The sequence below is a fragment of the Xenopus laevis genome, chromosome 9_10L (genome assembly GCF_017654675.1).
Source record: "Xenopus laevis strain J_2021 chromosome 9_10L, Xenopus_laevis_v10.1, whole genome shotgun sequence".
In the NCBI taxonomy this organism is placed as follows: Eukaryota; Metazoa; Chordata; class Amphibia; order Anura; family Pipidae; genus Xenopus; species Xenopus laevis.
In genome coordinates this window covers 115,802,409-115,825,676 of record NC_054387.1, presented here as the reverse complement: position 1 = coordinate 115,825,676, position 23,268 = coordinate 115,802,409, and the positions used below count along the sequence as shown (strand labels likewise).

The 23,268-nt window shown below is 41.4% G+C and overlaps 2 protein-coding genes across 2 annotated transcripts in view; one reads left to right on the top strand and one right to left on the bottom strand.

Moving 5' to 3' along the window:
* Positions 1–701, bottom strand: part of dctn5.L (dynactin subunit 5 L homeolog) — an 11,939-nt gene extending 11,238 nt beyond the window's left edge. The window contains exon 1 of the mRNA XM_041575865.1: positions 566–701. Coding sequence (XP_041431799.1) covers positions 566–613 — 48 coding nt within the window. The 5' untranslated portion in view covers positions 614–701. The remainder of the gene's footprint in view (positions 1–565) is intronic.
* Positions 614–23,084, top strand: palb2.L (partner and localizer of BRCA2 L homeolog). Its single transcript, XM_018236507.2, has 14 exons — positions 614–751; positions 4,344–4,414; positions 4,512–4,571; positions 10,291–10,390; positions 10,828–12,726; positions 14,771–15,873; positions 16,239–16,319; positions 16,717–16,884; positions 17,618–17,703; positions 20,341–20,502; positions 21,211–21,327; positions 21,471–21,558; positions 21,664–21,812; positions 22,273–23,084. The coding sequence occupies exons 2-14, from the start codon at positions 4,364–4,366 to the stop codon at positions 22,490–22,492; spliced, it is 4,284 nt and encodes a 1,427-aa protein (XP_018091996.1). The 5' UTR covers positions 614–751; positions 4,344–4,363; the 3' UTR covers positions 22,493–23,084.
* Positions 23,085–23,268: the final 184 nt, after the last annotated feature.

Here is a 23,268-nt window from a genome sequence, read left to right as displayed (position 1 = left end):
ATGAATGCTTTAAAAAAAAAATAGAAATTGGATTTCATGTTTAATTTGACAAGGACTTTTAGTATACAGATTTGTGTGTCTGGGTGACAGGTCCACTTTAAAAAAAAGGAACTAAAGTGTTCCAAAAGCTTGCTATCATTATCTTAGTTAGTCAATAAAGGGATCACCTTTATATCACTTTTTTTTTTGCTGTATATTTAGAGGTAGATCTAGAAATATCATCACACCCAAGTGTATTTACACAATGTGACAGGCAAAGAGGAGGGGACGTGGCATTGCAGGGAAGCTGAGGGTGGGAGGGCTTTGCTTCCTAGAGTACATGTTTTTGGTAGAATTCCAGTTTAAATAAAAAGCTTCAGGATTAAATACCCTGCCTACTATCTCCCCATATGGGATAGAGGGGATTGTGGGTAAATCCCCACCTCTCAGCAATACTATGGAGAATCCTTGGTGGAAAGAACAACAACAGCCAGAATACAGAGTGACACTTCCCAGCACTCACACACCCTCCTATACATTCATATATAGTGACATAATTGAAAGCTCAAAGACTCTGGCAACTTACAGTCTCTATATACTCGGACTTGTTATACAGCAGCTCATTCAGCTCCATGGTCCCTTCACTCTGGCGTCACTTCCGGTGCGCCGGGAGCGGACAGGTCACATGATCTCCTGTCACAAAGTGTGCCCGAGAGTTGCGCTGTTACCGAATGGATGCCTAGCGGCTTGTACGTGTGACTGGGGCAAGAGGGTGAGTCCAATGCCGGGCGCTCAGTCGATCTCACCGCTACAACTCATGTGCAAAGTACTTTTTTTTTTTTTTTAAAGGGGAACTCCATCCATAAACTGTTTGTGTATAAAAGAAAAAGTCATTCTAAGCAACGATCCAAATAGTCATTCATTACACTGCCTGTAAAGTGATTTGTAAAATGAAAGAAGCCCTTGAGTAGAGCCGGAGTCAGATTGTAAAAGGTTTAAAGGCTTACATTTTATTGTCCAAGATTAAGAACCGAGGCCGCCTGATGCATTTCGTGTCTACCAGGGACACTTAGTCATAGGCTATCACTAAGTGTCCCTGGTAGACACGAAACGCGTCAGGCCTTGGTTCTTAATCTTGGACAATAAAATGTAAGCCTTTTACATCTGACTCCGGCTTTACTACTTTGTGGGTCCAGGCCTGTGCCAGCCTCTCTTGATGTGTTCCTAGTGACTGCTTCCCTTGCTCAAGGTCTGGGGCTAGGGTTGCCACCCGGCCGGTACTTTACCGGCCTATCCGGTAAAACACCTGCCAAGGCCGGTATTACAAATTTACCGGAAATGTAGCTGTCGGTAAATTTGTAATACCCTTAAAAAAGACCCCTCGGCCCTCCCCCAATTCCCTGGAAACTTAACTTTAGTTCTCCGTCTTGAAATCTCCGTGCCGCTGCCCCTTTTACATCACAGCCCTGCCCCTTTTGACATCACACTCTGCCCCTTTTTTTTCCAGCCGGTAAAAAACTTAGGAAAAGTTGGCAACCCTATCTGGGGCATGTCCACCCCCACCGTGTACAGCGGTAAACTCATTCAACGTGTGAACCTACTGCACACACTGGTTATATATTTGTATAGCAGAAGTTATTCATCAACTAGAGCGCTTAAAGGGGTGATTTGCCTTTAAATGAACCTTTAAAATGACGTCGAGAGTGATATTCGGAAACAATTAGCGATTGGTTTTCATTTTTTATTATTTGTGTTTTTTTTAATTTATTTCACTTTTTATTCAGCAGCTCTCCAGTTTGCAATTTCAGCGATCTAGTTGCTAGGGTCAAAATTATCCTAGCAACCAGGCACTGATATGGATGCAAGACTGGAATACGAATAGGAGAGGGCCAGAATAGAAAGATGAGTAATAAAAAGTAGGGATGCAACGAATCCACTATTTTGGATTCGGCCGAACCCCGAAATCATTCGCAAAAGATTCAGCCGAATCTTAATTTTCATATGCAAATTAGTGGTGGGAAGGGGAAAACATTTTTACTTCCTTGTTTTGTGACAAAAAGTCACGTGATTTCCCTCCCCGACCTTAATTTGCATATGCAAATTAGGATTATGATTTGGTTCAGATGGGTAGAAGGATTCGGCTGAATCCGAATCCTGCTGAAAAAGGCCAAATCCCAAACCGAATCCTGGATTCGGTGCACCCCTAATAAAAAGCAGCAATACATACATTTGTTATATTTGTATTTACAATACATTTGTAGCCTCACAGAGCATTGGTTTTTCGTAAATGGGGTCAGCGACTCCCCATTTGAAAGCTGTGAAGAGTCAGAAGAAGAAAGCAAATTATTCAAATCGTATAACAAACGAAAAAAACGAAGGCCAGTTGAAAGGTTGCTTAGACTTAGCCAATCTATAACATACTAAAAATTAACTAAAAGGTTTAATCTTTTGGCTTCTGTTGCATTGTTCCAGAAGTCAGTAAGTGCTTACAATAGCAGTTAAAGGTACAAATAACTGAGGTGCATTTTTTATGAATATACAGTGGTATGAAAAACTATTTGCCCCCTTCCTGATTTCTTATTCTTTTGCATGTTTGTCACACTTAAATGTTTCTGCTCATCAAAAACCGTTAACTATTAGTCAGAGATAACATAATTGAACACAAAATGCAGTTTTTAAATGAAAGTTTACGTTATTAAGGGAGAAAAAAAACTCCAAATCTACATGGGCCTGTGTGAAAAAGTGATTGCCCCCTTGTTAAAAAATAACTTAACTGTGGTTTATCACACCTGAGTTCAATTTCAAAGGTTATAAAGCCATTTCTAAAGCTTTGGGACTCCAGCGAACCACAGTGAGAGCCATTATCCACAAATGGCAAAAACATGGAACAGTGGTGAACCTTCCCAGGAGTGGCCAACCAAAATTACCCCAAGAGCGCAGAGACAACTCATCCGAGAGGCCACAAAAGACCCCAGGACAACATCTAAATAACATCTAAATTAACTTGCCTCAATTAAGGTCAGTGTTCAAGACTCCACCATAAGAAAGAGACTGGGCAAAAACGGCCTGCATGGCAGATTTCCAAGGTGCAAACCAATTTTAAGCAAAAAGAACATTAAGGCTCGTCTCAATTTTGCTAAAAAACATCTCAATGATTGCCAAGACTTTTGGGAAAATACCTTGTGGACCGACGAGACAAAAGTTGAACTTTTTGGAAGGTGCGCGTCCCGTTACATCTGGCGTAAAAGTAACACAGCATTTCAGAAAAAGAACATCATACCAACAGTAAAATATGGTGGTGGTAGTGTGATGGTCTGGGGTTGTTTTGCTGCTTCAGGACCTGGAAGACTTGCTGTGATAGATGGAACCATGAATTCTACTGTCTACCAAAAAATCCTGAAGGAGAATGTCCGGCCATCTGTTTGTCAACTCAAGCTGAAGCGATCTTGGGTGCTGCAGCAGGACAATGACTCAAAACACACCAGCAAATCCACCTCTGAATGGCTGAAGAAAAACAAAATGAAGACTTTAGAGTGGCCTAGTCAAAGTCCTGACCTGAATCCTATTGAGATGTTGTGGCATGACCTTAAAAAGGCGGTTCATGCTAGAAAACCCTCAAATAAAGCTGAATTACAACAATTCTGCAAAGATGAGTGGGCCAAAATTCCTCCAGAGCGCTGTAAAAGACTCGTTGCAAGTTATCGCAAACGCTTGATTGCAGTTATTGCTGCTAAGGGTGGCCCAACCAGTTATTAGGTTCAGGGGGCAATTACTTTTTCACACAGGTTTGGATTTCTTTTCTCCCTAAATAATAAAAACCCTCATTTAAAAACTGCATTTTGTGTTTACTTGTGTTATCTTTGACTAATAGTTAAATGTGTTTGATGATCAGAAACATTTTGTGTGACAAACATGCAAAAGAATAACAAATCAGGAAGGGGGCAAATAGTTTTTCACACCACTGTATATGGGAAACTTGAGTTGTGCAAAAAAAAAAAAACCCAGGGTGATGTTCCTTTAAATATGGATTTGATGTATAGTTAGAGGGGCCTCCCTGTAATGTGTTAGGACTCTTACTGGTTGTCTGTGTGCATCCCCACCACCCACCACTCATGAATACTGCACTGCAGAACCAGAGAATACAGGGCTGTGCTGTGCCCCCCCCCCCGATGCTGCAGTTCCCTTTGGCAGAAGGAACCAAGAATTCAAAGATTTCAGTACTTACAGTTTGGGTGAAAACCTTTTTTTTTTGGCTTTTGCCACCAATAATCATTTTATTTTCACTTTTTGAGGCTGTCCCTTTAAGGAAAAATTAAGTTATACGTGCACTCTGAAACAGTTTTACCCCTTTAATTTTATTACAGGTATAGATGTCTGTCCCACCATGGAAGATCCAATGGGCGCTCAATCCCTCACATCCGAAGAGAAAGAGAAGGTATTTCCCCTTTATTTTCTATTTGTTCTATTTTAATAGTTATAAAAACCGAATCGCCTCCATCATATTTGTTTTCCTTTGTTGTATTCTTTTTCAGATAAAAGAAAGGCTTTGCCTATTAAAAAAGGAATACAAGAGAACGTTTAACCGTTTACGGGTAAGTACAAGCCTTAAGGGTTAATACCATATAATACACAAGAACCATGAATATCCTGTAAAATATATCCTTATAATACACAAAAGCCATGAATATCTTGTAAATGACGGTGAGTTCTAATGTCATCAGTTATAAACGGTGAGTACTGATATCATCAGTTCCAAACGGTGAGTTACCTCGGAGTTCCATGACTCGTGTTTTTATATGGTCATGAAACTCCTCGGTAACTTATAATATCCTTATATTTTACAAGAGGGGGTACTTTATTCACTATATAAAAGGTGCTTAGTGATTTCTTTAGCGTCTCATGACTCACTGAAACTTGAGTATTATAAAGAAAAGAAAAAACCAAAGGATCTCCAGTTGTAAAATATGAGGATATTGATTCACCTTGGACTTCCATGACCTGTACAGAAGTATAATGCTTTGATTTGGTCTTGTAACTCCTCTGTGACTTCAAATATCTTAGTAGAGAGTACATGATTCATTAAATACTGTGCTACTAAGGCAACCCCATCCCGTAAATACCAAAATTAGAGCTGTATTAGGCTTTAAAGCCTGTCCACTAAGCTGAGCAGACTCGGTTAAAGGGATTGTTCACCTTCCAACACTTTTTTCAGTTCAGTTAGTTTCAGATAGTTCACCAGAAATTAAGACTTTTTCCAATTACTTGTGACCATTTTTCTAATATTTAAGTGTAACGTATCATTTTTCATCTTCTAAAGCAGCTCTGGAAGGGGCGATTTCGCTGACCCTGTTCTAAATTGATACATTTAGTTGATATATTTCTTTTCTCCTAGTCAGCTTGGGGGACACAGGAACAGTGGGTATAGCTGGTACCACTAGGAGGCTGGACACAACAATAAGAAAGAAACTGGGTCCTCCTCCACTGGCTATACCCCCCAGCAGGCGGAGCAGTTCCCAATGCCTCTTCCTTCTATTGACAAAGAGATAGAGATCCTCATGCGCTCCGTGTTTTCAGCATTAGGCACGTCCCTCTGTCCCGTTTTAGCTAGGGCATGGTTTAGCCGAGTCCTGGTCAGATTCCGAAAACGCCATAACTTAGGGAGTACCTCAACATGAGCTTTCTCAATTGGCTTCCCACATCAAGAAAGTAAACAATTGCCTGTGTGAGGCCTCACTAAATGCAGCCAAGTAATCAGTGGGTCATCGACACTCGCAGTTGCGGCCTAGGTCCCTCTGGACGATATTGTGGTCAGCAGATTTCTCTCCAAAAAACCCTTACTTTCATTCCATTCAAGGGGAAGCTTCTTCTTGGACCCGATCTCGACGAGATCATCAGCCAAGCCACGGGGGGGGGAAGAGTACATTACTACCACAACCCAAAGCTAGTGCCTTCCCTTTTTCTAGACACTCTGTCTAGGAGGGGTTGACCTGGAGCTCTTAAATAGTCTTCTCAAATAGAGGTCGCTTCGGGAGTAAACAAAGGCACCCATGGCAAAACAGAAACCACCCCTCTAAGTCCATTTACAAGACCACCTCGGCATGACGGTGGTCCTCCACCACCAGACGTCTTGCAAATAGGGAGGAGACTAGACCATTTCGCCCATGCGTGGCTCACCCTTATTCAAGATGCATAGGTTCACAAAGTAATTTCTTGAGGCTATCATCTAGAGTTCTCCTCACTCCCCCCTCACTGTTTTTTTTTTTCATGTCAAGGCTCCCTCAAGAGCCAAGCAAATGCACAGCATTCCAAAGCGTCATTCCAGCCTTATCTTCGCAAGGGTAATCATCTCAGTACCTCACGGAGAGCGTTTCAAGGGATACTACTCCAACCTTTTTGTGTACCCAAAAAGGACGGATCAGTCCGTCCCATACTGGACCTCAAGGAGCTGAACAAATTCTTTTCAATTACAAGTCTCCCCTTCGGACTCACATCGCCCCCCCCCCTGCATTTTCACACAAATCATGGCAGCAGCCACAGTAGTGATCCCTGGGGAGTGCATCTCCATCACGCCGTATCTAGACAATCTTCTAATCAGGGCACCTTCCTTCAAGAAGCCCAAAGATCGCTCACAGCGACTATGTACAAGTCTGGATCTAGCAAAATCATCACTGACTCCAGTTAATCCATGATTTTCCTGGGCATGCAGTTCCACACTCAGGCAAAAAAAGATCTCTCTTCCATTGGAACAGGCTCTTCAACTACAAGCTCAGTTTTTGCACGAAGATCCTAGGGGTTATGTTCCACCATAGAGGCAGTGCCTTTGCCCAATTCCACCTCAGGAATCTCCAGTGGAACATTCTAACAACCTTGAAATGAAAATCCCTACCCCGACAGATCCGTCTGTCTCTCAGGACGAGCGCATCCCTTTTCTGGTGGCTCCAAATCAACCATCTTACCGCGGGCAGACGGTTAGGGGAACCCTCGTGGCGTATCCTCACAACAGACGCGAGCCTCTTTGGGCAGGGAGCAGTCCTAGAGGGTCAAACAACTCCAGAAAAATGGAAGTCGGACGGGAAGAAGTTACAGATCAACCTGCTAGAGATACTTGCAATCCGTCTAGGTCTACTCCATTGGCAGCATATTCTGACAAGTCAGGCAGTAAAGATACAGTCCAAAAAAATCCACCGTGGTGGCATACATCAACCATCAAGGGGGCACAAGAAGCAAAAGAGTGCTAAATGAAATAAATCTAATCTTCCATTGGGCCGAAATCCACCAAGTCCTGCTGTTGGCCATTTGCATTCCAGTGTTACAAAAAGCAGACTCCCTAAGCAGGCAGCCCCTAGACCCAGACGAGTGGTCACTCAAGGAAGAAGTTTTTTCAAGAAATAACACAGAAGTGGGGAACCCTGGAGGTGTACCTAATAGCAACTCAGCACAATCGTAAAGTGCCTGCCTTCATGGCCCGATACAGGGATCCCCTAGCCTTAAACGCAGATGCTCTAACAGCCTCCTGGGACTTCCATCTGGCATACACCTTTCCACCTTTACCTCTTCTACCCAGGACCATCAAAAGGGCTACAAAGAGAGCAGACCACCCTAATTCTAATAGCGCAAAATTGGTCTTGACACTCCTGTAGCACAGATCTCAACCTTTCGGTGGTAAAACCCTGGACCTTGCCTCCTCTTCCAGACATTCTCAACGAAGGGCCAATCCGCCACCCAAATCCTACAAACCTCAACTTGACGGGGTGACTCTTGAGACCCAAATCCTGATGCAGAAAGTGTTCTCTACAGCCATGGCACACACAATGTGCGCTGCCCACAAACCAGTGTCAGCCAAGGCCTTCACAGGGTCTGGTCCACCTACCGCCAGTAGTGCAACCGACACAGTGAAGTTTACTATACTTACCCAATATTCTGGAGTTTTCTGCAAGAGGGTCTGTCCATGGGGCTATCCCTAGGTTTGCTCAAGTCGCAAATCTCAGCCTTATCTGTTTTCCAGAAATGACTAGCTCTTTTTCCAGAGGTCAAGACATTCATGTAAGGGCAGCAAATCTGACCCCTCCAGTGCGAGCACCAATTTCACTCTGCAATCTCACATTAGTGTTACTAGCACTGCAACATCCACCTTTTGAGCCACTGGGATCAGTGCCTCTTCTATGACTCCCATGGAAAATGTTTTTCCTCCTAGCAATTGTTTCAGCAAGGCGTGTTTCAGAGCTCATCGCTCTATCATGCAAGCCGCCCTACCTCGTCTTACACCAATGCAGGGCGGTCTTCGCACAGTCCCATCCTTCCTACCAAAGGTTGTTTCGGAATTCCATCTGAACCAAGAAATTACCGTTCCGACCTTCTGTCCTCCACCGACAATCCCGAAAGAGGTGATGTTGATCCCGTTAGGTCCCTAAAGTTCTACCTACACAAGGTTCAAGATATTCACAAGGTCCTTCCATCAGGGCCACACCAGGGCGCTCCGACTACTTAGTCAACCATCTCCTGATGGATCAAACAAGCTATTCAGAAAGCCTGTATTGCACAGAGTCAGACTCCACCAGATAGACTTACTGCTCATTCCACCAGGGGTGTGAGTATGTCTCGGGCTTTCTGGAACTAAGCATCAGTAGAACAACTCTGCAAGGCAGCTTCGTGGACCTCTGTCCACTCCTTTTTCAAATTTTACCATTTCGATACCTTGCGGCCTCTGTCACTTGTCTTGGCAGAAAGGTGCTTCAAGCCGCAGTGGTTTCTTCCATTTACGCCTCATTCTCCCACCCGGGTTTCTAGGGGACAGCTTTGGTATGTCCCCACTGTCCCTGTGTCCCCCAAGCTGACTAGGAGAAAAGGAGATTTTGTGTACTCACCGTTAAATTTTACTCTTCAGTCACTTGGGGGACACAGGGCTACCCTCCTGGGACTGAGGCTCTCGTTTTTTCCGTCAGGCATTATACGGTGTTACATATTGATAGTTCAAGGTTATTTTTCCTATTGACTTTGATACAAACGGAAGCTAAGCTCCGCCTGCTGGGGGTATAGCCAGTGGAGGAGGAGCCAGTTTATTTCTTATTGTTGTGTCCTGCCACCTAGTGGTACCAGTTATACCCACTGTCCCTGTGTCCCCCAAGTGACTGAAGAGAAAGAGATTTAATGGTGAGTACACAAAATCACCTTATCTTTGTCCCTGCTGTGCAGTCCCTGAATTTCATTACAGGCAGCTGAATTGCTATTGAATTGATACAATAGTTGCTAATACTCCAGAGAAGCTGCTGAAAAAAGTATCAACTAAATGTTGCAAAATTCTAACAGTTCAGAATCTGCGCCCAAATTACTGAGCTGTTAGACTGAAACACCAGAGACAGGAACCTTAAACCTTAAGATTAGATTTAAAAGAAATGGTATAAAATTTGAGAGTGATTGAAAAGAGTCTTTTATTCTGGTGAACAATCTGAAAACAATTGAACTGAAAAAAGTGTTTGGAAGATTAACAACCGTTTTAAGATTGAGCCTATGTGGCCTATTTTAAGCTGCTTTTGTGCAAACTGAGAGTTTTGTCTTTAGGGCTGCTTTTATTGCTCAGATGTGTTGTAACCTTTTAGTGGCAGAAGTCTAATTGATATGGGAGCAGGAGGAGGTGCTAATTATTTTGAGAATATTTCTTCCTGTTACCCATTTGCTTAGATTCAAACTTGTAGGACACCCTCCCCAACATTCACTGCCCAAAGGTATGCTTACTCGGGGTGCTGGAAGTCTTGCGACTATCATCATTCTAATGGATATGCTATCTCCAGCTGTTGTTTTCTGTGAAAAAAGCTATATTGTTGATTTGGAAATCTACATCGGCTCCAGCATTTACTTTCTGGAAAAAAGCGAATTAATGATGTTTACCCAAACAAAAGTTGATGTACTTTTCCAGAGGATGCCCAGCTAAGTTCAATTCAATATGGGACACTTGGTTGAATGCTCAATTTGTATAAATAGACATGACTCGCAAAGGCTCAGTTAGCTATACTCCTTTCTAATCCTACCTTCTTTCTTCGCTTTACTGATTGATGTAATTTTAAAGCAATAAATAAAAAAAAAACTTGAAAAAAAACTTGTGGGACACCACAACAAATGTGACTAGTGGAAATCTGTTGCTTATTCTTTCTCCACAGTAGTCAAAAAATGGCATTCTAACAGCTAACCAATGTATAGCATTGGATTTGACAACATTCCACTGTGCTTCAGGCAACAGTCTCTCTAGAATTATTGTCGCTATGAAGGTTATATTTTTTGGAAATGTGAAACAAGTAGGTTTGTTTCTCTTAACAGCGATCCCAGAGAAGCGAGCGAGTGAAAAAACACGTCCAAAAGACTATTGCAGAGCAGAACCGTTTGCTTAACCAAGAAGGAGCCGAACCCTGTAACAGAGGTGACACATACAGCTGCATACAATTAAGGGAGATGGTAGTTAAAACAGAGTTGCTGGAGGAAGTGAGACTAAGGGGTAGAGGTGGTGATACCCTGTGTTACACATGGCCCTGCATGCTGCTGCAAGAGTCAACATTAATTGCATTGTTTGTCCCTTTCTAACTGCTATGGTGCATCTTCATGTAGGACTACTGCTAACAGCTGTAGATAGGCTTAATTTTAAACTTATATTATTATATTATTGCAGGCAAAATAATAAAACAATATCATTGGTTACTATAGGCTATTCCTTTGGGTTAAATGTATTGTATGTTAGAGATTGAGTTCCTGGGTGTATAACTAAAGATTTGTTTAACAGGCCCATTTCTATTGCCCATTATTATGAAATATTCCAAGTTTTCAGGCATTTAATATATTTGTGCTTCTTTTTCTTTTTAGGATCTCTAAGCAACATCACTGACTCTCCTGGCAATGATGCAGATTCAAAAAGTAAATCTCCCAGACCAGACAAAGAGAGGAAACCATGTGTTACATTTAACCTTCAGCCAGAAATCCTTTGTGCTGAGGGCAGCTCCACATATTGTGCTGGGAGTAGAAGTAGCAGTCAGGAGCTTGATGCCACAGAAGAAGCTCAGGGTATGGGGCAGGCTCCTAATACCATGATTCAGAGAAGCAGACTGAAGTTAAGAAGATCAGTAAAGAGGCGTTTTGTAGATCAGTCATTCTCTGAGAGCTCCTTGCTCAGTGATCCAATGAAAGAAATTGATGGATTACAGGGTAAAGTGATGGATGTGACTGATTGTGGGTCGCCAGCATTCAAGAAAAATGGAAAACATCCCACAGAGCAAAATCATATAAATCTGCATGGTAACTTTGCAGGTCCTGATTTTGGTGCAGAGAAATTAAACACTGAAACACTGGACACTGAGAATATTACAGAGCTATTTCTGGGGTGTGGAGGCACTTCTCCAGTCATCAGAAAACGATGCAATGACAGCTTCACTGAAGTCAGCCATTCCTCAACCAATAAAACTCTTCCAGATGACATTGTAACAGAACAAAGGAGACAATTATTTAACTGCATGGACAATAAAAGGGAACTATCAGTGTCTCCTAGTGTAGGCAAAACACCACCCTTGTCTCCTGGTTTAGACAAAATAAAGAAACCCTCATTGTCTCCTTATATGGACAAAACAATTATACCCCCCTTATCTCCTAATACAGAAAAACCAGGGACATCTCCACTTTCTCCAAGGACAGACAAACTTACAAAACTATCCTTGTCTTTTAACACCAAGAGAACCCAGGAGTCCTCATTATCTCCCATGATGGTCAAAGCAAACAGACCATCGCTGTCTCCTTGGAAAGACAAAACAAGGGAATCCTCATTTTCTGCAGGCACAGACAAATCAAGGGAACTGCCGCTGTCTTTTAACATGGATCAAAACAATCTGTTGGCTCAGAATGACCAGACAAGTTGCGATCCTGTGCTTACATTGCAACAGGTGCGCACAAATCCTACTCCATACGTATCTACTCCTTTGTGTTCAGATGAAAAGAATCTTCTAAACCAAATAAACAACATTCAGGATGCAGCCACTAACACTGAGAAGGATACCAACCCACTGAACTCATGCACTCTTGTGGAGGGACTACTATTCCCTGTTGAATACTATGTGAGGACAACACGTCGCATGTCCAGCTGCCAAAGGAAAGTGGACCTAGATGCCGTTATTCACAGCCAGATTGGAACCAGTAGAAGAGGTTCAAGAGGAAAAAAAAGGTCAAGGAGAGTGAGTGGAGAAGAGGGCAGCATTCACATGTCTCCATCACCAAGGGCTTGCTTTGCATCAGAATTTGTATCTAATGCTTTGTGTTTAACACCACTCAGCCACCAGACTCCTAACGGCAATAAACGTGGAGCAAATCGGGGCCGAAGGGGAAATTACTCCACTCCAAAGCTTGACATGCCTCATGTGTCCTCCATGTGTGATCTTAAGAAGAAAGCCTCCTTGTTGGAATCTTATGCAGTCACTAGCCCAATGTCTAATGGTTCACAAAGTGAAAAAGAGAATTGCGAGGAAAAAGCAACTCCCAGGTCGGATCCAGATACCAGCCATGCGTGTGCTGCTAACAAAACAGAATGTCAACGTGTGACAGAAGGTTTAAATTCAGAGCAAATCTATATTCTGCCCAGTTCTGAAAAGAAAAGTACATATTGTCTAAGATCCAGGAATAATTCCATTCTTCGCCGTTATTCCTTACTAGATGACATGGAGGACTTCGAAAATGGCTCCATTATCCAAATGAATTTGAAACCAAGCAATGAGTTAACAGGTAAGCTTCTTTATATCACTCCAAGTGTTTGTTCTCATAATCTGTATATCTTTATTCATCAAGATCAAAGTATGCTTGTATCAGTTCTGTTTTGCTTAAACCAGAGTTTTGCTTCTTTTAGGTTGAGGTTCCACTGTGATATCCAGCATTTGCTCAGGGCTTTTCTAGCTATACAGGTTATTGAATAAAAAAGAATATCATATCAAATGTTCAGGATTGCAAATAAATGTTATTCACTCATTTCAACCTTCGTGGGCCTGCAGACTAGACTTGCAGATATATCCATGAGGATTCATCGTTTGGGAAGCTCTGCTCTAAGGTTTTTCTGTTTGATCCGGGTAACTATTGCAAAAGTAGTTTGTTCCAGGTAACTTATAAAAAAGCTTACAGTACCACAAAATTATTTTTATAAATATTCCATGCAGGGGTATAAAAAAACAGTATATTAAGGCACCTGCTCCTCCTGTCTGGGGAACACTCACTGCGGGTTGATAATGTAAGTTCTAGACCTGTCAGATTCAAGTGTCTGATTTTTCAAGGTCGATTGTTAATTATTTTTTTTTACCTGGAATGAACTCGCATTACCCCGATTGACCTCTACCTCTTATTTAAGAAAAAAACTCGAATGTCTAAAACTCGAATGAATATTACCGTCCGGAATACCTAAATCGAATTTGACTAAATGCGAATAGAGTTTTTTCTCTGTAAAAAACTTCCTGAGACAGAATGAAGAGAAACAGATGCTGAGAGAGGGATAGTGAAGATAAACTTGATTATTTCAGAAACATTACAGAATTTTTAATTGATTGTATTTAGAATGTTTCTTATTTAAGTATGATGAAGCTTATATTAAATTTTCATTTTCACGATAGTTCCCCTTTGATATGTGTCTCATAAATGGAAGCCATGCATTCACCTGGATTTTGAAGATGAGAATCTTATCTAACAACCACAAGAGGGCAGCAAACTGCACATCCTTTCTGTAGCTGTCTGACACTACATCAGCATCATTTATTTATATAGCACAGACAAGTTATGCAGTGCTTTACCTTCGTTTATAACAAACGGGGAGCAAATGGTGAATAACAAACAAGGGTTTGCAAGGGTTTACAGAGTACAATAGGATTAGAGAGTTTACGCATTAAAGGTTTGGGTACAACTGAGACATTAGTAATTGTAATTTATGATACAGCAATGACTGATCAATTAAGGCACATTGTATAAGCATTAAGGTACATTAAATCAGCATTGTTTTCCCAAAATGACCAATGACATTAGTGCTGCGCAACAGTGTGAGCTTTATAATCTGATACTATAACATTGCTAATGTTGCCATCCCTACTTGCTGATTCAGATTGAAAAGAGCCAAGCTATGTGTCTGGGGCTACATTTACTGACTTGTGGTTTGCCTTATAATCAGTGTGACATGTACTTCTGACCTACTGTGTGTTATCATAGAGTATGCCTAGTAATTACACTTCAGTTGTCATTATCAGATCTGTTGTGCTTCTGTTGTTCAGTCGGTAAGTATAAATTTGATACCAGGTTACAACAGGAACACTACAGCACTAATGCAGCCCAAGGCAAACTGCTTTGCATGCTACTGAGAGAACTTTTAGTTCTCTCTCTCTCGTTTCGAAAAGCACTGATATTTAACTGTGAGAGCAATATATTAATCCCATATTAATGGAACTGCCGCGGATGGTGCACATGCTCTTTCATTGGTGCAGCCAGGTCACAAAGATGGCTGGTTCTCTATGTGCATGTACCCTTACAGTGTGTAATATGGGCAGCGGGGCAGTGTTCCTTTGCTGAGTGCATTTGGTATAGTATTTACTGTGGTGCTGGGTACAGGGACCTGCTGACATAACTATCACCCTAATCAGTTACTGTGCCTGTCAAGATTACACGTTTTTCAGGTGGCCACTTGAAGTAACTCTTTTACAGGTTATACTCCTTTTAACTCACTCTGTTTTAGCAAAATTATACTGCATATATATTAGCAGATTTATCTCAATGTGTTTTTTTTCCCTTGCAATCTCAGTTAACCAGACACCAGAGAGGCTCAGATTATGCCCTGCTCCATCTTCTCCATTCCCTGCTCTGGGCAGCAGAATGAGCCTGAAAAAGCTGTCATCTCGTTTAGAAATCAAAGATTTCCATTTGCCTGATGAAGATTTTGGCCTCCTAAAGCTTGAAAAGCTGAAGTCTGTAAGTCAACTGGAACCCTTTGTCACCCTACCACCCAGTGCAACTAGTAAAACAAGACTTGATGATACAATACTACCATATTCTACTGCCTTTCAGGCCACCAAAGATGTGCCAAATTCATGTGTCCTCACCATAACATCCAATGGATGCACTTTATACGGTGAAAAATCACCTTCAGAGGAGCTTCCATCCCCAGTCTCACAGATCAGGGAAAGTCAAGAACTAGCCTCTATCCAAAAAGGGTTGTTTTCTCTAAAACGTTCACAGAAAAGTAGACCTGCTGATGTCAACAGCCCTGGTGAGGTCGACGTGAAACACATTAATAAGGATTCAGTGCCTCATCCAAACACACATAAAGTAGATAACTTACATCCAGTGAATACATCTCCATCACCTTCCAAAGAGCTGAGGACACAGACTTCCAGTGAAATCAAACGTTCCTTAGATCCTTGTGAGGAGGTGGGGGCTTTAGGGTCTACAGACTTCCAGATAAAAGAGGCTGCTCTACAATTTCCTCTTAAAGATGTGCCTTGCAGTGTCCTCTTATCAACCTCAATGTGTTCTTTGCCTCTAGAAACATTGGGTGACAGTGAGCTGGCCTCTTGCACCCCAGGCCTTCCTTTTTTGGGTTCAACCCCAGCTGTTCTTTCTGCACCATCACAGGGCGGTGGCTGTGTCCTTACCCCATGCAGTCCTAAATTTGAGACACCAACAGCCACCATGAATGAGACCTCACTAGCACAAAGTTCTTCGGATGAACTGAGAACTGATGAGAGACTCAAGAAAGAAAGTGAGATTGACAAAGAGCAACGCATTTTAGTGGCACCCTGTTTAGGCAGGATGTCCCATGATGGTGACACCACAATAAGTGTGAAGCCCTTACTTAGGAAGAAAAGTCTGCAAGAAATGGAGAATTATGTGAAAGAATATAATAAGGTAAACCTTTTCTTTATGAATTCAACAAAGACTGTTACTTTTACTTAGCCGTATTAGCAAACTGCAAAATCCTATATGTAAGGGCTTCATAGAGGCTACGATCTTATTGACAACTTTGATGTGGTACTATGAAGGATGAGGGTTGAAAGAGGGGCATTTTCCTATCCATACAGGGAATTGCTTTAAAAAAATTAATTCCTGTGTGTACAACTCCATCAATATCAATGCTCTATGTTACCTTTATTCTAGTACCCAGTCATTAAGGTTAGAATGCAGCAATATCCGCACACATAGTCATGCATGTACTGTACATGAGCTCTAGTGAGATTCTTTTTCTTTCAATAATATTTCCTAATCTCTGGCAGGAACTATCTTGTGGACCCCAGCATGAAAATCCATTGTGGACATCTGACCAAAGTCACTTGCGTCTCATCTCGCAGATACAGGTTGGGCAATCATAAGATAAACAAAAGTCTTTAGGCATGAGCTTGTATCCTGGTGAAGCTATTGTTTCGGACACTGTATATAATTACACCTCTGCTGACTTATTGGATGAGGGGAAATGAAAAATTGGTAGAGAGGAGGAAATGTATTAGAGGAACAGAACAATTCGAAGCAACTGATTATTGTTTATAAAGGCAACAAAGTTATTCTCTGTTTTCTGTTATAGCAAACAGGAGTATTTAAGTAAATTAACATGGGTCAAATAATATGTTTGTCTAAGACAATGGTGGAGGGGCAAGGATCCAGGAACCTTATGGGGTCTTAAGAGTTCTATCAAAACACTCCTATGTAAAGGTACCTCTTAACCAGTTTGTAATTAACAGAGTATTTCTGTTTCAGGAAAGCTGTGGTGGGAAGTGCATGGTAGACCTTTGCTCAGCACAGTGGGAGTTCCCTAGCGGACGAGAGATGTGCGTTGTGGTTGCTAGCGAATCTGCAATCTCTCTCTGGAGACCACACAGTGCAGGGCAGCAGTGGGAAGCTGCTCACAGCTGGACCTTTACGGAGGTGTGTATTAATGTGTCTACACAGGCCAATATAATGTAAATAGGACATGTTTAGCAAAAGATGTTGTTTATATTTATTATATTTATCATATATTTATTAATATATATTAACAATATTTTAAGATGTGTACAGCTACAGCTAACTTTTATGGTGCATTCTGTTAATGCAAGGTCAAAGAAAAGCTCTAGTGCATTTCAGTCTTTAAGAATGCACCGATATAATCGTACATATGATTTTCGGACCATGTGTGGACTCATAATCGTCCCCTCAATTTTCATACCATGGGAATTGGAAAGTTTAGAAAACTTCTGTCCAACAACAATATCTTATCTGACAATATCCATGGGTCACCATCCCTCCAATTTCCGGGATATAACCTTTGTACGATTGCAGTCTGTGAATTAATGGCCAGAACATCGTCTGACAAATAAAATCTGACCATGTATGGGCAGCTTTACGCTAGAATATACAGTAGCATTGTGCCAGCTACTGTATTCATTGTTTTACAGTGTCACCAATACACAACCACTTACAATAAGTAGAATAGATATCTGAGCTCTAAATTATTATTCAATATGATAGTCCTGTGGGATAAAAGACAGCTAGGTGCTGAATTCAGCAAAGTGTAACAAGATTTTTTACATGCAACATGTTCATTCTAACCTGCTGCCAGTTTCTCTACTGTTGCTGTGCTTTCTGTGCCCAAGTGTTAATTACTGTCTCCTTACTCTAGATGCCTGTCATCCAGTTGCTCCCTCTTCCAGGAGAGAAGAATATCATGTGTGTGGCTTTGGGAAACCTTGAGATTCTGGAGATCTGGTAAGTTCAATCCTCTTCCAGTCCCCTATCCGATGTGTTCTGTGGCATCTGCATTGTTTACATCAAGTTAATACTTACTATCAGCTGTAAAAGAGAAAATGGCCAAAATGTAAGCATTAAATATATAGGTGATGCATGAGCTTAATGCACTATATCAAGTCCAAAAATATATTCCAAAGCATTCTTTCAAAGTTTAAAAAATTATTCTTTATTCAGCATAAATATTAAAAAATAGGCCTCCGGGGAAAATCAATTGGTCTGTATGCCTATTTTTTAATATTATAGACAACAGACTCTCCTTTTGGAATGGAAATACATTTTTCACCTGGATTCATAAATAAAATCCAGGAAAATGTCAAATCTGGGAAATGTATTATGTGTTATATATTGGACCACAAAAACAAATTATGTAAAATGCAGAAAAAATTTAAATAAGGGGATATAAAATTGAGGTTTCACTGTAATGCTGCACACCAAATTTATTATAGCACAATTGTGCAAGAACACAAGAATTACTGTTGCTGTTTAATTATTTATAGATGCATCTATTGAGGTGTCTGCTACAATAAGCTGTGTAGCCACACCTTCATGCTTTAGTAAAGGCGAATATATAAAGACAGAATGATTTGTTTAAATGATTGAAGCCCCCTGTAATTTGGTCATTCAATCTCGGCCCAGATGATTGGATCTCTGTGATCTGGCCCACCACATATATGACCAAATTGCCTTAGATCTGGTCAACTGGATCTGCCCAAGCATTGCCTCCTTTAATTCTACTAGAGACATTTTAGGCGCTATGTTGTTAAAGGTACCGGTCTATTAATTTTTTTTTTTTTTTTAACTCTTTATTTAACATAAAGTTTACAGTCACGACGTAACAAAATCTGCACAATGTTATCACAAACCTCAGATCAGCACATATTACGCATTGTACAAAAAAATGAAAGAAGGGGAAGAGCATGGCATCTACAATAGAAAAGAGAAGTCATACGCTTCCCAGGTTTACCTATACCCAATGAAGGGAAAGCCCTTCCGATTTATTGCTTACAATATCAGCGTTCCATAAATGTAAACAGAAAGAAAAAAGGGAACAAAAAGCGCAGACAGAAGAAGGGGAAGGGTAGGGAGGGAAAAAGAAAAGAAAGGGAAAAAAAAAAAAAAAAAAAAGGAAACAACACTAAAGCATCAAAACTGTCCGAGCTCGGGGGAAATCAAGGAAATATGAGGATCCCAGTCTGGGAGTAAGTTAGCATGGTGTCGGGGGGTGTAAAGCGACCCAAGGAGACCAAACTTTCTCGTATCTCGGTAAACGAGAAGTGTGTAAGGCAGCCATGTATTCCATTCTTCGTATGTCCTGGATAGCTGTGTTTAGCTCAGTCACTGAGGGGGGCTGTGGCTTCCTCCAGTTGCGAGCTATGACCCGTCTAGAAGCCGTCAAAATCAAAGTGGCTAGCCTTTGGTTATGCTTCTTAAGCCCTGGGAGTGGAGACCCGAGCAGAAAAGGGAGTGGGTGTCGCTGTACAGCAGTCCCAAACAGTGAGGCCAACATGTCCCGCACCTCCTGCCAATAATGTGCCAGGAGAGGACACGTCCAAAAAACATGGTAGAGAGTCCCCACATCACCACATTGCCTCCAGCACTCTGAGGACACTGACGGGTACAATGAGTGGAGCTTGGCCGGCGTCAAATACCATTGCATTAAAATCTTATAATTTGTTTCTTTGTGGGTCACACATATCGAAGCCCTTTTGAGGTTCTCCCAAATCCGAGACCATTGCGGGAGGGGTATCTCTTCCCCTAGCGCCTGTTCCCAGGCCAACATATATCTATGTTTCATGAAAGAGGGCTCAGTGTAGGTGTTAAGTACGCCATAGATGTCAGATGTAAGCCCCCTTCTGGATCCCCTAGTTGCCATAATCGTTTCCATAGGGCTGAGTACTGAAGGGGCCTGAGAGCCCACCACTGCCAGGGCAAAATGCTTGATTTGAATGAACTGATAGAACAACGAGTTATTGAGCTCGTACTTGGCTTGAAGCTCCTGAAATGAATACAGTTTACGAGTAAGTGGATGATAAAGATCTTTAAGCTGCAGTAAGCCGGCTTGTCTCCAGGGCTGTGCGAAAGAGTCCTTGAGGCCAGGAGGAAAGTAAGGGTTGCCCCAGAGGGGGCTTAGCCTGTATGGTTCTGGGGATATACTGAACTGTACCTTAGCATAGTTCCACAGTGACACAGTCAATTTCACTGAGTTCAGTACACAGTCCTTGAGTTTCAGCAATTTTTTCGGATCCCATAAAAAGGAGGAGATGGCAAAAGGAGAAACAGTATCATTTTCCAAAGACACCCATTTCCCACAGTGTGTCCTGGCCGACCATGCCACTGCCTGTCTCAGGTGTGCAGCCAGATAGTACCTAGTAATATCTGGAGCCCCCAGGCCCCCCCACTCCCTCGGGGATGTAAGTACCCTCTTAGAGATTCTGTGGGATTTAGCCGCCCATATGAATTTAACTAGTTTAGCCTGGATCTCGGTCTATTAATTTAAGCATCCAATAATCAGCCTGCCAGGGGTTCGCTATTCTTTGGCCCTATCCTGGTAAAGCTTTCCACAGTGATATGAATATTACTTTCTAATCTTTCCAGGGCTCTGTTCTTCTGTCCAAGAGGTCTGAACTGGGAGCAGCAAGTGGTGAAGCTCAGACACACAGAAACAGCACAGGGCTTGTCCAGGCTTCGACTTGTCTGCAGCAGTGGCCTAGGCCCAGACCAAGAGGTGGAAATCCTGCAGCTGTCAGAGAAAGGAAGGTGGGGATGTAATGAGTTGCTCTCGGACACCTTTATGCAGCACTGATATAATTCTCAGAGTTTTACATAGATTATACCCATAAGTTCCTGCCCCAGTGGAGCTTACAGTCTAACATCCCTATCACACTATGGCCTGTTTTATCAGCCAGTTTTTTTGGAGTGTGGAAGGAAACTGAAGTACAGGTATGGAACCTATTATCCAGAATGTTTGGGACCTGGGGATTTCAGGATAATGGATCTTTCCATAATTTGGATCTTCATACCTTAAGTCTACTAGAAAATCATATAAACATTAAATCAATCCAATAGGCTGATTTTGCTTCCAATAAGGATTAATTATATCTACGATTGGATCATGTACAAGGTACTTTTATTATTATTATTATTATATTATTATCATTATTATTATTATTATTATTATAGAGAAAAAGGATATTTGGAATATTAGGATGAAATGGCAGAGACAGCCTATCCATAATTTTGAGCTTTCTGGATAACTGGTTTCCGGATAACCGATCCCATACCCGTACCAGAAGGAACTCCAGGCATAAACTGGGAGAACATTCAAACTCCTTACAAATAGTGCCCTGACCTGAATTGAAATAATAACCACTGAGCTTCCTTCCTGCCAACAATCCAGTTACTGTACCTTTTGGGACCTTATTCATTTGGAACCTTGATTTACTGTTTGTCCCTGCTATTTTGCAGAGTCATAAGGTCTCATACACTGCAGTCCCCAGAGGCGAGTATCCTGTCCTTTTCTGAAGTGAATGGACAAGCAGATGCTATAGTTGGCTCCACTGTCGATAACAAAGTGGTTATTTGGTAAGTTGTGAGCTGCATTTATTCAAATGTGTGTTTTTACATCAGGTCTGTAACACATACATTTGCCAAATACTGGAAAATAAAATGTAATATGGGGTTATATAAATGTATATAATACGTGTATGTATTCTCTTTACTTATAGGAATGGTGCCACAGGGCAGCTGCTAAGCACCATAAATGTAGGGGAACTCTGCGGTGACTCAGCCTGTCTGAGTGCATATTCCAACTCAGTAAGCAGACATGGATGTTTTTTTTTTTCCTGGCATTGTTTTATTGCTTGCAGCCATGGTGTATGTCTAAATATGTCTTGACTGTATTGCTTATGCTCGTTTCAGGGATTGCTTTTCCTGGTCCTTGCCAGTCCTTATAGCAACAGCTTAGAGGCAGCAAGGAAATGCATTTTGCGGCTGATTGCAGCCAATCCCAAGAGTGAACTTTGTGCCCATGTTATGTCTTACACACTGCCTGAAGGACAGGAGGGAAGGTGAGCGATTTCAATAGAGAATCCAGGGCACACTTGTTATGAAAATGTATAAATTACAATAATTTCCAATATTTTTTTTATTAGCAGTGGTTTTCATATTTTTCTGGGTTATGTCCCCTTTTATGATCAAGATCATAAGAAGAAGGTTAAAGACTGTGTTTATCTCCAAGTTTAATTGTAACAATGACATTTAGGCTCACCACTCATTAGACAAGGCTCTGGATCCGTCCGTCACAACATTCTGGGAACCACTAGCCTATAGTTTCTCTCACTTACCTTAGCCATATCTGTTCTGTATAGCCTATCCAGTGAACAACCCAGGTTCCATTTCAGTCAGTCAGTGGCTGGAGCAGCAGCTTAGAGACAAATTACTTACGGTGCATTTTTAAGTTATTGCATTTCAATTCTAAAACTTCTAAATTGTCATTGTTGGATTTGTGTCTTTTCTTTTTCCCTTAAGGTTTTTAGAGGGTGATATCATTAACCACTGTGCAGCTGCAGTACTAACCAGTGGAAGTGTTGCATTCTGGGATTTATCCAGAAGTCCGTGCTCTACTATTCTCCTTCCTGATGCAGACATTCATTGGTCCTTAATAAGATGGGCCCACAGCATGTCGCGTGTGCTGGCTGGACAGAAGAATGGAACCATCTATGTTTATTCATACAATGAATTGGACTGAAAAGAGTTTGAGAAAAACCGAATCAGCTGAGATTTAGAAAGGTCCTGCCTATAAACAGAATGCTCGACTGGAAATGGAGCAGGTCTAGAAAGGCACAAAAGGCTAAAATCTGTAGCTGGATAAAATAGTGAACCGTTTAAATATGACCATGGGTAAATGCCATTGGACCAGTAGGAATTCCATAAGGGGCAAAATTACAGTAAAATGTCTCCTATCAGCAGACTAATGGAACACAGTGGGACCCAGGAGCTGAGTCTAATGCTCATACATGTACATATAAATATTAGCATTACTTCCAACTCAGGTTACAGGATCCTTGTATGACTGTATATACCTTTAATATAAGGGCATGTTTTTATTATACCTTGTCCTATTCTGTATATTTCCTATAGAAAAACAGTACAGTAGTGCCTAGATAAAATGAACCACTAAGCTGAAAGAGGCCATTAGCTCACTACAAAACAAAACTGTGCAATATGGCTAAATAGCCACTTTCTGCCTGTTCAACCAAAGACAATATCATTTGTACAGGGTTGTTTATAGAAATTGTATATTTTTGTTGTGAATAGCCGCATTAAAGTATCTCAAAATGTTTTGTGTACATTTTTGTATGATGGCTGTGGCCTGTTCTTTGGCAATGTTATCAATCAAGTGTGGCAGGACATTGCCTGGTGGCTGGAAAGCTACTGTCCAATATGCATTACTTACACTTTTTCAATGGTTTTAAAGTTATTTGTAATTGCTTATCATTATGGCAGTTCATTTCTCTTCACTGC